At 32.8% G+C, this 17143-nt stretch overlaps 1 protein-coding gene across 1 annotated transcript; it reads right to left on the reverse strand.

The window, feature by feature from the left end:
- Nucleotides 1–4500: 4500 nt before the first annotated feature.
- On the reverse strand, nucleotides 4501–16348 carry LOC115445767 (serine protease inhibitor 88Ea). Its single transcript, XM_037444610.1, has 8 exons — nucleotides 16094–16348; nucleotides 9970–10267; nucleotides 9371–9538; nucleotides 8578–8839; nucleotides 8000–8098; nucleotides 7136–7266; nucleotides 6271–6397; nucleotides 4501–5363 (listed from the first exon to the last, which is right to left on the reverse strand). The coding sequence occupies exons 2-8, from the start codon at nucleotides 10258–10260 to the stop codon at nucleotides 5203–5205; spliced, it is 1239 nt and encodes a 412-aa protein (XP_037300507.1). The 5' UTR covers nucleotides 10261–10267; nucleotides 16094–16348; the 3' UTR covers nucleotides 4501–5202.
- Between the last annotated feature and the right edge of the window lie 795 nt (nucleotides 16349–17143).

Here is a 17143-nt window from a genome sequence, read left to right on the forward strand (position 1 = left end):
AATCTCAAAACTTAATGTTGTGTTTGGCAATAAATCGCTAATCGCATAAATGAACAGCGTTTTGTTTTAATTTTAAGACAAAACGCTGTTCATTTATGAAAGAGTTCATCTGATAACATATTTTAAATAAAACAATATTGTTTCTGCCCAATCGGCAAAAAAATCCAATAAGGTGCGTTCGGGTAAGATCGGATACGGGGTAAGATCGTCTAATGAAAAAATACCACGAATCTATGGTTATTTTTTAGTTTAAGCTATGTAGGCGACTACGCTGTCTCTTTTTGCCCCACCCTATATACCACAGTTGATGCTACGACCAAGAACGGGTGCGCTATGTGCATTGAAACAAAAAAGGTGGATTTCGCTCTTCTAAACATTTTTGAGACTTCTGTTTGATTTTGTGGACCTTATCATTCTAGCATTAGAAACGTCATTAGAACGGAGTCCGAACTTACCCCGCGAAGGTCCGATCTTTTCTAAGGGTTTTAAATTTCTATACAGATATTATCATCTATTTTAAGCTTACACAAAGAGAATTGGAAGACGATTAAATTATCACATAAAGTAGCATTAAAAATAATCAGTTTCATATATAAAATGTTGGTATCGCTTAAATATTTTATGAGAAAAAAATATTTTCGAGACTCCTCGCAACACACCGAAATACCGTCCAAAATTAGCCGAACGCACTCTATTCAATTTCTTTTCTTACCAGGTTCGGGTTGGGTTAGCAACAATTTTTTATGAATCTGTGTCCTAAAATTGGAACAATTAAATTCGAACAAAATTTTGCTAGTTTTTGTTTGCACATTTTTTTTTATTGTATTATTAAAGACGTTCTCCTAGCTTGTAAATAATAAATTATCCAACCGTTATAAAAGTTTTAAGCAAATAGGCAAATTATTAATGATTCCGAACTAAATTAAGCACTATATTTATGTGTTAATTCAGAGAAAAGTCTCACATTTTTATCGTAGATGAAATTTGGACAAACTAATATAATCTAAAGATTTTATAGATGTAATCACTATGTTATTTTAGTAAAGAGGTGTAGATATGGCACCTACAATATATGCGGCACTCGGCTTTCAAAAACGGCGCAATGTCGTACACATAGATAATTTAAATTCATTATAATAAACTAGGTAGAACGTGACGAGAAAGTAGCACGACGTATCATAATTCCCATTATTATTATATAGGATATTTTACCCAACATTCTTCAAACAAAAAACTTTGACAGGTGCAAACGCGTCAATAAAGTCCATGTCGTAATCAACCCATTGTCTGCGAAAAAAAAAAAGAAAGATATAATGCTTTTACAAAGTTACGAACATTTATTCAATACTAATTTATTATAAGTATCTACCTAATCTCCGTTTTATTAAAAATATTATTTAATTATTGACTACCAAAATATTATAATCTCTACAGTCTTGAATTCATTTAACATTCAAGAAGGAATCATTGGAAAACCCAGAATAAACATTTACAAAAACTAAATTATGGCATAAGTTTCATTATATAACTCAAAATGCCATGTAATATAAAATTGTCCTTCAAAGCGAATGTTCTTGCGAGCAGAGTGAGTCATGCTTTATAGAACTTCGGAAATATTCTTGATCAATTGAGATGCAAACTGTAGAGGTATGAATATCAAATAATTTTAAGAGACTAGACGAACGTTGACGCCATTATCGAAAATAAACGGGATTTTCCTGCCTATGTGTTCTAAAACATGATTTAAATTCACCGCACGTTTAGATTAGCAATGGTAGTGCGTTTATTTTGCATCGTTTTGTCAAGGTTACACTTTGTTGTCTGGCCCGGTGTGTAATGCTCAAATATGTAGGCACTTGTACAATTATCTACGATCAATTTTGATTCATCGAGCCATCAAAAATATATGCTATTTGTTTGTATTCCATTTCTGATTATTTGTATTGTGTTTTTATTATAAAATCCACAAGCTCAATTTTTCTTTGACCTGCACCTATTTATCTTTCTGACGGGTATTATACCATATTCTAAACATACTTAAATCTCGCCGTTTATGCAAGTATGTATAGATATACATATTTATGTACCCAGAACAACGAATTAACGCAGTCTGCCTTTCATCAAATTTATAACCTAATACTTTCCTCTAAATGTCTAAATGTCAGATATATATGTACGTCTCAAAAATTACATAAGGGACAGGTCGATGATTGTGAAGAATTTGTAATATAAATCTAACTTTAGCTTTTCGTCCAATTTAGCCCCACGGAAATGTCAACTGAGATCTCAGGTACGATCCCAGAGAAAGGAATCCTTTAAAGTATCGTAGCCTATAAATATCCTTTAAAGTATTTGTTTTAGCTTTCCTTAGCTTTAATTGTGAATAAAAGATAAGAAGGATTACCTGAGATTACTTCATACCAAATAGAAGGATTTCTTTTTAACCTGACTATGTTTGTTAGCCTGGCAAGGCCGACTTATACAAACACACCGAACTTTCGGGTGAGCGCTTTAGGTACTAGTAACCCTTGAAAATTAAGTGACCATGTTGAAGGCAACCCACTAACGGGTTACGAATCTCAGCTGAAGACGGTCAATAGGAGATACTGAGACATCACCGATTATGGATGTGCATAGTCATACCGACCTAACAATCCCGACTATTGATATCAATGACGTTTTACAAATAGACGCGTCATAGACTAACAAATTTGCACATAAAAACAGCGCATTATTTACTATCGTCACATATTTGTACAGCCCTAGCAGCTCACATTGATACGGCCCGAGCATCGACCGCTGTGGCCATCTAGTTTATTGGTGTCTGGTCGCCATGACAGTCGAATAAAATTCATTTACTTATTAGTTAAAAATAAGTTAAATTGTATATACTTATTTCTAACGTATGAAAAGCAATGATTTTTTCATTCACAGTTGGAGTATAATTTGTACATCGTCTTAAAACACAGGAAGGAATTTTATTTACAAAAATACAAAAAGTTAGTGAGCCGACTAGCCGCGACAGTGGTTGGAGGTTGACTAAGTGAAGCTCGGACAACGCATCTATGTAATAAAAAAAATCTTAGATTGATATAAGGTATTTGAATTCTGCCGACCATTACGACGCCATCATGCTGAATAAAAGCCTGATCCCTCTAAATAATATGTGATAGAGCCACGCTCTACATTTACGACTCGACCGATCATTTTGTTGCACCAGCCTTTAAATTTATAATCTAAATTATATTGACCGAGATCTATGTCAAAATATGAAATGTAAAACATCAAAATTATGTTTGTAAATGTAGGCGTATGCACGCTGTACACTATTTCATAGTTTTGATAAATGTTTAAGTATTATTATTTATTTTCCGTTAATTTCTAGTTATTGTTAAATACTTTTATGTGGATTTTCTCCGCATTTTTACAGTGATGTGCGTGTATTAGCTTATATAATTAATCAGACCTTGTATACAAAAGACTTATTAAAAAAAAAATAATAATATTATAAAAGATTCAATGGACAATTGATGACAAAAAATAAAGCCCGGAGTTTTTTCTGCCTTTCTTCTTCGGGTAGTCATCGCTTAGGTAGTTAGTGAAAGGCTGGTAGGTTAGCTAGGTTAGGGCTTTTATTTTCCTCACCGGTGAGGATCGCGACGCGTTTCTCCCTTATTGTTTATTTAAAATTACATATATACATCATTTTATTTCTGCTTTCCTGCCAGCCCGAGCTGGCTTCTTTGTTACTATATTTTTCATTAATTTTATTTTCAATATAAATTGTCTTTGTTTATATAAGCTAATTTAATTACGTAATAATTAAATATTCTCATGCCATAATACGCGATAGTCCACTGCGCTCGTCACCTTGTGACATAAGATTTTAAGCCTTATAATGTCCAGCAATTACGTTTCAATGTCCTGCAAACTGGAACAAAACTATGCATGCCCATTGGCCATTATCATAAGTGCAAATATGTTCGCCTACGTGATGAATAAAGCATTTAATTTTTTTATTTTATTTTATTTACATTATATTGTCAACGGCAAGAATATGCCGACTCGACCGAATTAGACCCACCAACCGAAAATAAAAATGAGATATAAATCTGATTTTAGTGGTACCTAATTTCAGTATCATGGTTTGTTCAAATGAAATCACCTTCTAATGATAAATTAATACTATCAAGCAAGTATGCATGAACTTCCATATGCGTTTATACTAGCGGAAAATTTTTAATCGTTTATTCCCTGCTCTTCATAACTCGTCTTTAAGTCCTAAAACCAGTCACAATGTGGTGATGACAGTAAATATCGTAATAACTTTACAACAAACATACTTAAAATCAGATTTAATGCGGTTTAATGACTAGGTTATAACTTTTTTAGGATTCTTTTCTTTTCACCTACAGTTACTAAATTTATAATAGTATTAAAATCCTTTTCCACTTTTTATTCCTTACTTGAACAGACGGTTGTATTATTAAAAAACGGATATTACAGTATTAATAGGTTTATTGATTAAACTTATTTCAGTAAAATAATTTTACAAATTACTTAATGTTACTTACCTAATTATAATAGATTTAAATTAAATATATGTGGTATTTAGACCTACGAAACAATACTAACACAAGGTGATAAACATAAATATAGCTGATGACACAAAACGATACGAAGTACTTCAGTTATCATTAAAAATAAATAAACAAATATCTTTATACAACTTCATGTTGAGACACAGGAACTGGTCGCACAGTATCACACCCACGCTAAAATACTGCACGGCACCGCTTCCGCACACTGTTGCTTCGCCGCAGTAATCGACAAAGCAGTGATACCCACATGTATCTACGGACTTTGGCATACGAAAGACCGCCCAGCTTATATTAGATACTAATATATTAATTCTCAACTCTATTAGCAAAAGTTATTTTGAATTGGACCTACTATTTTTATTATTAGACAGTATATTATAAATAAATACCTCAGAAAAAAGGTGCTAGAATTAACGTACAACGAAGTTGGTTAAATAGTTTCAGCACTTAAATATACACGCAACAAAATTACAATCGAATATTAAAAGATCACTTATCACAATGTGTAAAGATATTGCGTAAGCATCACAGAGAGTGTTGTCATATTGAAAACGAGTAGGAGTTTCTGTTAGGTAAATCATAATAATTTATGTATAAGTATTTATTTCTTAGGGTCCCTGTAGACTCCAAAGAAAAGAATAGAATTGGTGGGACGTTCGTAAATAAGATAGACGAACGGGAAGTTGGCGATGAAGCGAGTGGGCTCTGCCGGCCTCGACGACCTGAACCCGAACAGAGCTGTGGCCGCAGCCGCTACAGTGCCTGCACATAAAAACACCTTGTTTGTAACACTAACTTTACTCTTTATTATTCATATTCTTATTTTTTTTTATTACTTGAATGACGAGACGAGCTTGCCGTTCGCCTGATAATCAATAAAAAGAAAGAGATTAATGGTTTTCAAGTTAATCTAAGTATACGGATTTAAAACACAAAATATTCATATTGCAATGTGATGTACTAATATGCGCATGGTAGCTTACTCTTAATTATCTACTAATAACATTCCAACACAAAAAAAAAACTAATTAGAAACCTTGTTACAAACAGGTACCTACACATACAGGGTCATTTTGACATTGCGTTATTAAATAAATCCACAAACTTATCTACTTGGAATTAATAACACTTTACAATAAGTTACTTGAGCCGTAGATGTAAAATAAAAAAGTTTCGATCAAAATAAATATTAATAAAAAGTACTTTTCATTCTACGCGCCGTAATGCTACTACTACTCCTCGAAGAAAATTCGTCGCAGCGGCAACATCATACTTTCGGTCATAAATACACTCATGCAAACGCCACAATCGCATTAAACTACAAAATGATCAAAAAATCTAAAACCAAGAAAACTAAAACCAAGATTTTTAATAATATTTAAAATAAAATGTATATATAATATTTAAAATAAAATGTAAGTATAATATTTAAAATAAAAAAAATAAGTAAATGATAAATATTTATCTCCAACGACGTTCAACTTTTGTATATACAAAGGAACATCATTACACACTGATATACAGATCGTTAAGATTTCTGTGTCGGGGAAAAAAATAAAATATGTTCAAGTAATTTGTACTCAAACTACAAACCTTTACAAAATGTTTGAAAAATCCTAGTAAAATGCTAAACGTGACTTGTTAAAAATATTGTGTAATAATATTGTACCTTCTTCGTCAATTTGTATTTTCGCTTTGTGCACGGCGTCGTCGAATCGAATGCCGGAGTCCTCTGTAAGAGTGCTGAAATCTGCACTAACGTTGAAGAGATCGCCGACACCAAGTCTATCCAGAATCTGAAGGAAGATAAATATAAACATAGGCTTGATATTGTATTATCACGGCAAGAAATCAATTAACGTGCGTCATAAATCGTAAAGACATCATGAAACTCGACACCATTGTTATGAACTACAGATTGCAATAAATGTAGTGTTAATACAACAAAACTATAATCTTACGTCATAATGGGAACTGCTTGCCCACTTCGAACTCAAGAGCTTACGCATTTTGCGGCGAATGTATGTAAATCGTCATTAAACTAATCATATTTTCCTTACGCTGTACTAATATAGAGCTACGGTCTATGTTCATATTATTATGATCTTAAACCCACATAGAACAAATTAATAATGGCTTTAATCGAAAAATATATTAATTAGCTAAACAAACCAGCCGCCTTATTCTCTATAACAATGTAAACGCGAAACACGGCCGCGTTACATTATCTACGTGAAATCAGCGTGGATTAGTATTCTGTTTGCCAATTTCTATTGTCTTAATCACGACGTGATGCGTTACGTGCTTGATACGCGCTGTCAAAATAACGAGAGGCTTAGAGAATAAGGCTCCTGAATGATACGGCTATCTCACTGAAAGTCAAGGCACGTGATATGACCGCCCACGGTTTTCTGGGCTTTACTTAAATTGTTATTTTCCGGTAGTGATAGTAATTGCTAATCATCAAAAGATTAAAGGTCAAATTTTCCTACGGACTTTCTACTATGCAAATAAGTTAAAACCGCACAACTTACAGGTCTAAGTGATAGAGTTCTTTCAATGGTGAATTTGGGGATTTCGACAATAACTTCTCGACTCATGTAGCTCTCTTCCATAACTGCAGCGAGGCGTTCAGTATTCAAGTTGGCGATGATGTTGGTAACACCTCAAAAATAAATATTATAGGTTTGTATTTTAATTATACACTTTTTAACACGAAATCAAACAAAACTAACATTTCTTGAGTCGCCCACACTAAATGTATGGGAGTAATATTTTTTTTTTTAATATTATATAATACTTTTAATGATTGATGACTTCTAATACACACATATTATGATATTTACGTTTTGCTATTTTATTTGACCATACTAAATCTTTCTTCGGGTTTAAAATTGTGTTGTGTTATAATCTGTAATGCTTATTAATTATTTTCAACACAATTTTTTTTTTCAATTCGAACCAGTAGTTCCTGAGATACGCGCGTTCAAACAAACAAACCCTTCAGCTTAACATAATAGTATAGATTAAGTACAAATTTAAGATTTATATTACTTTATATTCTTATAAAGATATTTATAAGAAACAAATGATGTCAATTTATAAATACAGGTGTCTTATTGGTGGATTCGCTGATAACTATAACACAGGTTCTCTAGCTTAGGTATCAGTAGATTTCATTTATCATTTGTGACATAATTTACAACCATTACAATAATTGTAATAGAAAAGTCTGTATTTATTTGTATTTTCAACTTACAGTTTTATGTAATCTACTACCATGTTTTATTATCTTTCACAATGTGGAATTAATTATGTGACAATGTATGTTGAAGCAATCATCCGGTTGAATTGCCGGAAACAAGTACCGAGATATTAATTTAATTCAATGAACTCACCTTCTTTCATGGAGTACGGTGGCAGGAGGATGAACATGCTAATGTCGTTACCCTTATAAGGCAGTTCCAGGACTTGGGCGCCCAGCTCTTCGCTTACACCTGCAAAAATATTAGACAAAAATTAATTACTTTCATTGCAATTATAATTTGGATAATGAATGTGGTAATAAGTGATTAAGTATAAGTAAGGTAAGGGAACACTTGAAGGCACACCTAATTCTAAAATATTCATAAAATCGTTTCATAAAAAAATATAAAGAAAAACTACTTAATTGTAAAAAAAATATTAACAATACCAAAAAATACCATCATTGCTGGCGGGCCTTGACAGGAACCGGGTTTTCTTTTGTCACACTACGTTATATCTATATTTATAGACACTAATACAACTTCATTTATTATAGTTAATGCTGAAGTAAGAGTTATCACAAAATTTTAAATCGTTGCAACCATTTCATCAAAAACAGATGATAAATTGTGGAGTTTCGATATTGTTATCAATCTAGATTACGATAAAAAAAACTGTATAGGAAGAAAATAAATCTGAAAGAATTTTCATCTTAGCAAACACAAATTACCGTAGTGGAAAGTTCCCTTCTGCTTCATGAAAGGCACAAGCGTCTGTCGGGTTTCAGAAACAAAGAAAGGTTCCTTTTTGGTTCTTTCAGGGGAAAACTTCGATGCCCATACTCCTTTGAAGTAAGCGGCATTCGCAAGCACCAATTTCGTGAATTCGCTCACTCCGTCAGCGGGCAACAACTTCTTGATGTGGTTTTTAGTAATTCGTTCAACCCAATTGTTGATGTATTCACGACTGACCTCGGGGTTTTCTCGGAAGTTCTAAAAATCGATAAAAGAATCCATTAGTATATTACGCACATCAAAATTAATAAATATCGTGTTTACCAGTTTTAGCATAATCTAGGATAATCTTAATGTTCATGGATCAGTTAAGTAAATAATATCATAATTTTTATGTTTGGAAAAACATTCTTTGACTGTTTTTCCCAACAATGGACGATCCAGTAATTTATAATGTTACGTCGACTATTGGGTAATTCTTGTGCAACATCCTTGGTTTCACCAACTGATTGCAATTAGACGGCGTAACAATGAACATGTCTTATATTTATGCCAAAGGTATATAGTTATTAGCTACTTGCCTACGAAAATTATTAAACAAAACCTATTTCTAAAATTTAGATTCAAGTTTTGTATTTTATTTGACTATAACTTTTCCATATTTACCTTTTATTTTTGACCTTACTACTAAATCGTTAGTTTCTTTCAATATATTAATTATACAAGTGTCATACTCACATAAATGCATGACTATATATATATATATACCTAATGCATGGATGTACATACCAACGCTTCAATTTCTTCTCCGAAGAGGTCAAACATGCACTGGCGCACTTGCAGCTCGTTTGCGACGAACAATTTGTTGGCGGTGGTGAACTCATAGCTATCGCTGTTGTTGTTCGTCATGCGAGACCTCTTGTCTACCTTGTACGCGGTCATCAAGTTCATCTTGTCCTGAAATAATTTGTTTTACAATGAGTTATCAAATTAGCAATTACCTAAGGATATATCAATTTATTTATATATGGTATTTAATTAACTAGGTTTGAATTCAAGACATAATGATTTACTCATAAGATTGAGTACATATGCATATGTATGAATAAACAACCTGCTAGAAATATTTGGATGACAATTTCATCAATAATAATGATTGATCATTTATATTATTTTAGCATAAAAATTACATGCTTGATTTAACGAGAAAGTTTGCGTCGGTGTCATTTTACTGTAAACGTGAAAACTCATTTGAATAGTCGTTAGAGTCAAAAGGGAAAAGAATATTAAGATTTAAGGAGAATATTAATTTGTTGACTTTGTAAGCCAACAGGTGAAATGAGCAAGTATAATATGTTATTATAATAAATAACATACGTATTACGTACCATGTTATCTTCAATTTCCAACGATTTCTTTAGAGATTCTTCAGTTCGGCCACCGGTAGAAAAGTAGGCGAGTAATAAGGATTGATATACAGAAAAGGGTGAGAAGAATATATTATCGTCGGGAACCGCGCTATTAATTGTCTGAAACAGGTTCAGTGTGAACGCCAATTGTCCTGAATACAAGGATGTCCTCGCCCCCGGATCCAACTTCTTAGATGAATCATCTTTGGAGAAACATTGACTGCTTACACACGTCGCTACTAAAAGTACCAGAGCCACTGACTTCAACATATTGCATCTGAAATAACACAACGGTGTTTAAAGTTTCACGTGTATAATGTATATTAATAAACGTCATATATGTGGAGACATTTATCAATCGAAGATTCAGGAGATCTAGGAAAACATTTTAGTTATTTGACGCAATTCAAGATTTAATAATGTTATAACATAAGATGTTGTTATGTTTGTCACTTCTTATTATGTTTTATCCCTTTTGCCTGCTTTAAGTTTCTACTTATATACCTAAATAATATTAGTAATAAATATTATTATTTTTGCCGCTGTACTAATATATAAATTTGCATGCTGTGGTCTCCTATAATTGAAGAGGCACGTCACATTGTTAATTGTACCAATATTACGACATTATATTTATTATATGCCATGTATCCTTTGTTGGAGGTCCTTAAATAAATAAATAAATGCACTTTTTTCGTAATCACTCTATAATGTATACCCAACATAGGCTTATTCGGAAAATGAACTTGAACATGAAAATAGTGAAATAAAAAAATATTAAGAGATATATATTCTTTTGAATTGCTTAATAGTAATTCAGACAGAATTCGTCATTCGTCATTGCGAACATTTCACCGCTTTCTCCAGTGTGGGGGCAGTGACCGTGTTGTGCTGATCTCGTGCCGGCGCTGACCGCCGCCGTCACGTCAGCATCACCGACGGCACAAACTGTCATGCTCAATCTTTACACAACATCTATTAAGCATGATATCTGATTTAACTCGGTTACTCTATGCTAATTGATCAGTTTTCTACACCCATTAAATTGACACACTGCCATCCACGGAGAGAGGCCATTAACTTATAGCTCGAGTAGGTAATCATTCATTTGATCTGACTAGACACACTTGTCTTATCTAATTGTATTCCGTCAGCCCCACTTAGCACATAAAAATTGGTCCTTGTGATTTTGTACTTAGTATAATGCAATGCGCAGTAAGTCCATACTACATTATGCTTGAAAGTATGGGAAAATCCAAACGATTGCAACTTTCTTTAAAACACTTTACCTACTTATGAGGTAAAAATAACACAGCAGTACCCACATGGGAACCAGCATTGTACACAATATGTAGGCACTTTAACCCTGATTTACTCATACTGTAGCGGCATTTTACAGTGATGCGGGCCTTTATAACCGCAAAAAAAGTAAAAATATTCTATATTGTTTCCATCGTGTATATTGCATAGTAACAATTTTGGTTATGCACCTTACTAGTTATTTGGAGAAAGTAATGTTACAATCGGCATAATATCTACGATCTACATTATGGTCAAAGCACTTATTTTAAGCTATACCATTAAGTAAAAATAGGTTTTTATTTCATTAATATACTGCACTTATATTATACTACTTATATACTTATGTTCCATAATTACATCATATACTGTTGTAGATAAATAAAGAAACTGTGGACATCACATTTCAACATTTTCATTGTGGATTGCGAACCTACTGAGTACAGGAAACCCCGTGGAAAAACAATTTAATGAATCACTCGACAAAACGCGTTCAGCAATGTGACGAAATGTTGTGGAAAAATGCTTGAAAAGAAGTTACGAGACTAATTTGAATAAAAACTATAAGTAGATATCTACTTCAATAGATTAATATGATTGAGATGTAATTTTCCAAACACGAAATCCGTCAGTGTTGCAAGAAATATGTTAATTGTTATATTATAACATAGTAGGTTAACCTATGGTTTTTCTTTGTTATATGCGTTAAAGCCGAGGAACTAATAGTAAATAGTAAGCTAGAAATAAGGTCTTTGATTGAATTGAATTGAAAATATTTTGATTTCCCTTAGACGAAAATAAACAAATGTGCAATAGATCAAAGCACAATATATAATAATTTCTAACAAATCGACAACGCAGTAATGCAAAATGCGGTATAATTATTCAGCGGCCGAGTCTATTTGTGTATCAAAACAATGAGCATGTATTTATTCTATTTTTTGTAGTTATTGATTCCTTTGTTTAATTAGTCTATTCAGACAAAAATTAAAACGGTTAACAATATACCTAAGCATATATTATATACTACCCTAAAACAGGAACCCCTTCTACTAATGAGAGATCGTTTTTTTTTTAATTATCTCGTACTTATGCATTCAAAGAATTAATTAATGATTCACCATTTCGAAATGTTAATATCACAAATCACAAAATGAAATTAAATATCCTATCAAAGCCACTGTAAACTCTATCAAAGTTCCGTGAATCTAACTATTGGAATAAAATTTAAACGTTATCAATCCGGGATATAATGGAAAAATAACGTATACGCATTCAATGCTGGAACCGTATACATACTTGTTTGAAACCGCAGCTTCCGATCATATCATTGTTGATATTTATGCAGACACGCAGCCCGCGTCACAGGGAATCCCGCGGTCGTTGTGAGCCGCTCGCTTACAATAAGCATAATGCACGTATTTCCCTAGTACTCAGGTCGAGCCATGCGCCGTGCGGCGAAAGTTCTTCGCGTCGTCATTCTCGACACATTTATTACACAACAGATGGAGTGTACGGCGTCAATAACACGGTTGTCTTTTATGTATAGCGTATCCGGATCCGAAGAGCCAACGATGTTTGGTTTGACTTTACGAAAATGACTCACTGTTTCATAACCATATGCATAGATTGCCATGTTTTCATTTTACCTAATAAAGATATATTCGTTAGGTATCTTTAGATAATATGTAGGTCAAGAATTATGATTATATTGATACAAAATATTGCCAGTATTTTTAGGGTCACAGCTTGTCTCGTGTTCCGTTTTGAAGGGCATAAGAAACCGTGTGTGCGGGTTTCTTAAGGATACAGAAGATTGCACATACATATATATTTAGAACGGGCAGTGATTGCTATCTATTCTTCCACATATCTGGCTCTTGCACTATTTAGTCGTTTAATTAAAGAATTATCAAATTCTGATCTTCTAGAATTATCCAGCAACCACAATTATAATCTAAGCAATAAAACACAGCAGTCTGCATTTTCGATACTACCTGCACATCCACAACAAAGAAACGGTGCTGGGGTTTAAGTCCCAGTCCCGCCATGAATATAAAAAATAAAACTCAATGTCCAGTTATATTTAATCGATGCAATTCACAACTTACTCGACCGGATGCCAACTCCCCGAGGAGTTACATATGCCCGTGATGACAAAATGCTAATTGTATTAACGGTTTCGCACGCAAAATTTATATTTATTGTACTCTATTGTACTCTAAAAATAACTGTAAAATAATTTTAAACATATTACGTATTACATTACCGACAACTAAATGCTACTTTTGAATTCAAGGCTAAGTAGAGTTTTCTGAATCATTTGGGTCACACATTTCGGACATAACGCTTGCACATAACGTTTGCATAATAACTTACCGTGAAGCAACACGTTTAAAGAATAACAATGACTTGTCTCGCTAAATTATAATTTACTCTTCAACGACCAGTACAAACACATATTTATTATGGACGAAATGCAATTTTCTATACAAGGTGGAACAGTTAAGTATGTTAAGGCGATTATTTCGTTGTATAAAAAGATATTTGCAATCTATACAGCTTTCAAATCTCTTACTATCATGATAGTTAAGTTTTATTAATATGAACTAAAAATTAAACTGGGTATATCAATAATACATACTATAACCGTGGGCCCATAATCTGATATAAGTGTAATTGTACACTTATATCAGATTATGGGCCTACGGTTATAGTATGGTTATTATTATTGAACACAAAACCTTCGAAACTACCTTTGTAAAGCAAAAATGTTTATATTATTCAAACAAAAGCAAAATAACTGAAACTATTAATTCCAAATGATTTCTTATGGTTGTGCGAATGTTAGATAATGTAATAAAACTATTTGACGGATTTTATCGCGGTTTTTTATATTATATTTTTGTCCCGACGTGACCTTTCGAAAACTTTGCAGCTTTAATGGTCAAAGGAGAAATAAGATAGTATTATTTCAATTATTAATTTCCACTTTGTTCACTTCTAATGTTAGTTGATAAGTTTTATGAACAGCTCTTGTTTCAGAAACGTTGAGAACATCTATTGAAATTCTATATGTTTGTATATTATAACCAATTCTCAGAAAAATAATAAAACATTATATGCGATAAGCTGCTGTCTGAGCCCTGTGATTTATATTGTATAGGTACTATTTGTAGTTTCTTACTATGTGAATTTCCGAAGGCTAAGCACAGTTGTGCTGCAATAATTAATTACTATTACCACGTGTTGGCGTGCAATAGTTTTTAACGTATTTTTTCTTTTTTATACTAGGTGTTCTTCACGACTCTGCTGGCGATAAAGACCTTTCTCGGTTTAAACCCCACATCTTAACCCTACTCGTAGTGTATTTTCAAGTTACTAAAACAGCATAGAAACCACAATGCATATAAGGTACTCCAAATATTTAAAAAAATATACTTAGCTAGTGTCAAGTACCGTAATAAAATTTAAAAATATATCCTTAACGTGATGCGTTTCTATTATTTTACACATATCCTAATCTATGCACTTGACGTTTTTAAAGCGAACTGGCGAATAAAAACGCAACTAAAACGCGCGTCATCAGCGCGTTTTAAATACGCCATCTGCATAGCCTCTTATTTTGTGTTTTAGCATTGTAATTTCGTTTAAACTGAAAAGAAAATTGTTTGAGTGATTATCCCACCCTATATACAGTTTATCAGCGTCCAATCTATACTAAAACAGGATTTGTTTTTTCAGGTATACATGCATACCTAATAAATAAGCTTCCTCCTTCCGATCCCAATTGTAAAGCACAAGTGAAAAATTACTAGTGTAATTTTACGAAAATTATCATAAGATAATATCAGTGTATAAACACTGTGTATTCATTTTGAAATAAAAATAAGGTTTATTAGGAAAACATTAATTACGATGCATATTTAGCCAGTCAAGTGAATTTTAAATTTAACAAAATCGTATGTTGTTATATACTTAATTTAAAATTACAATACCGAGTAGGATAACACCAGTAAAAATAAAATTTATTACATACATTGTAAAATAATACGCAAACTTTAACGTTGTATTTTTGTAGCACAATTTCTAATTTTATGTAGTCCATTGTCATATTGTGAAAAATGTTTATGTAGTAAAAACTCCAATATAAGAAATAATGAAAAGAGACATGCTTGCTTCATATACAATTATGGAATAGACTGTTGTTTGTAAGCATACATACTCAATAAGTTAAACTCTATATAGTTCATAGTTAGAGTTCAACTTAGCGTGATGTTTTCTATAACATAAAAAGTATACTACTTATGTACTAAGAAATGTTTTAATCTACAGCGTATATATACACAATCTTGTTTCTTTTTATTTTGTCTCAGGACCCAACCATAACTCGTTAGTAATGTTATTAAAGTAATAGAACTAGTTTTAGGATGTATCTTAATTAATTACAAGTAAACAGTACAGCATTCATAATGTGTAAGGTGTAGTAAACGAATCGTCATGGTTGTACACTCGTCGGTACAATTGCAAAGATTCGTCATAGTAAATTAGAAAGCGTACGTGATAATCTGCGACCAGGCGATGACGGACTCTGAATAGCTAATCAATAACGCGTTAACCAGTGTTATATAAAATTAGTATTACACTGTTTATACTACACTATCTGATTACAGAGAACCACGAAAAAGAAAAACCGCATTTATTAAATATTAATAAAATGTTTCGTTACAGGACATAAAATGCATAACTGAATGCACTCACATATTAAAACCACAAAAATATAGACATAAAACTAACAACTTACCGGCAGATGTCCGTACGCGACTGCAGGTAAAGTTTCTTCGAAAGTAACACGGTGAGTTTTGAATGCAAATTAGGTAGCTGTATGTGGCACTTAAATATATTTTTTTAAATACAAGCGTGTTCTTAGTATAATTTATACGTGATTTGTTATATTATAAGATTGCGGCGACACGCACGACGTAGCGCTGTGGCCAGATTCCGAGACCAACTGACTGAATGAGGGCCGGTCGCTATCCTCTTTTATGTTGGTATTGTAAACTGGTATGCGCCTGCGCACCAGACGATGACACAGGAGGTACGGCGTACAGAAATTTATAATCTCTAACACAATACTACTTGAATCAAAAATATGTTAACGAAGATATGATCTCAAAAACATTAATCGTCGGATCAAACCGTTAGCGTGTCATCATAACTGTTAGCGATAGAAGAGCTCGCCCCACCATTATCTAATCCATTATCACAAATTGCCACTTTAGGTTTCTACTAATAGCGTTAGTCATCAAACAATAACGCATTCTAGTCGCTCTTAACTAAAGGTAATCAAATAACATGTCATAAAGAAATATAAACAAAATAAAAAATATAGGTTCCATTGTATAACTATTACATACATACATACATACATACATACATAACATCACGCATTTATCCCCGAAGGGGTATGCAGAGGCGCAACTAGGGCCACTTTTCGCCAAGTGTGTTCCGTCCCATGATGTGATAGGGGATGAGCCTATAGCCATATCGGGCACAAATTCCAGACTCGGGCTGATACTGAGCAGAAAAACCTAAATACTATCACTTTGCCCGACCCGATTCGAACCCAGGACCTCAGAGCGCTATTGTACTGGTCATGCAATACAACTACGCCACCGAGGCAGTCTAACTATTAATTACTTACTTATTTATGTAAATATTTACGTTATTTAGGATTAAAAAGTTCATAATTCGGAATATCAACCCACATTAACCACATTATAATAGCTAACAATACTTATTATTACATTTCGAACTAAGATAATATGTTTAATGTATAGTTAAGGTACTTTTC

This window comes from Manduca sexta, chromosome 28 (assembly GCF_014839805.1).
Source record: "Manduca sexta isolate Smith_Timp_Sample1 chromosome 28, JHU_Msex_v1.0, whole genome shotgun sequence".
NCBI lineage: Eukaryota > Metazoa > Arthropoda > Insecta > Lepidoptera > Sphingidae > Manduca > Manduca sexta.

What these genes read in the sequence shown, in the direction of transcription:
- LOC115445767 (XM_037444610.1), bottom strand. Translation starts at nt 10,260, where the DNA reads ATGTTGAAGTCAGTGGCTCTGGTACTTTTAGTAGCGACGTGTGTAAGC. An exon ending in TGGAAATTGAAGATAACATG is followed by an intron (nt 9,539 to 9,969) that starts GTACGTAATACG and finishes AAATTATTTCAG; the next exon opens with GACAAGATGAACTTGATGAC. An exon ending in GAAGGGAACTTTCCACTACG is followed by an intron (nt 8,099 to 8,577) that starts GTAATTTGTGTT and finishes ATATTTTTGCAG; the next exon opens with GTGTAAGCGAAGAGCTGGGC.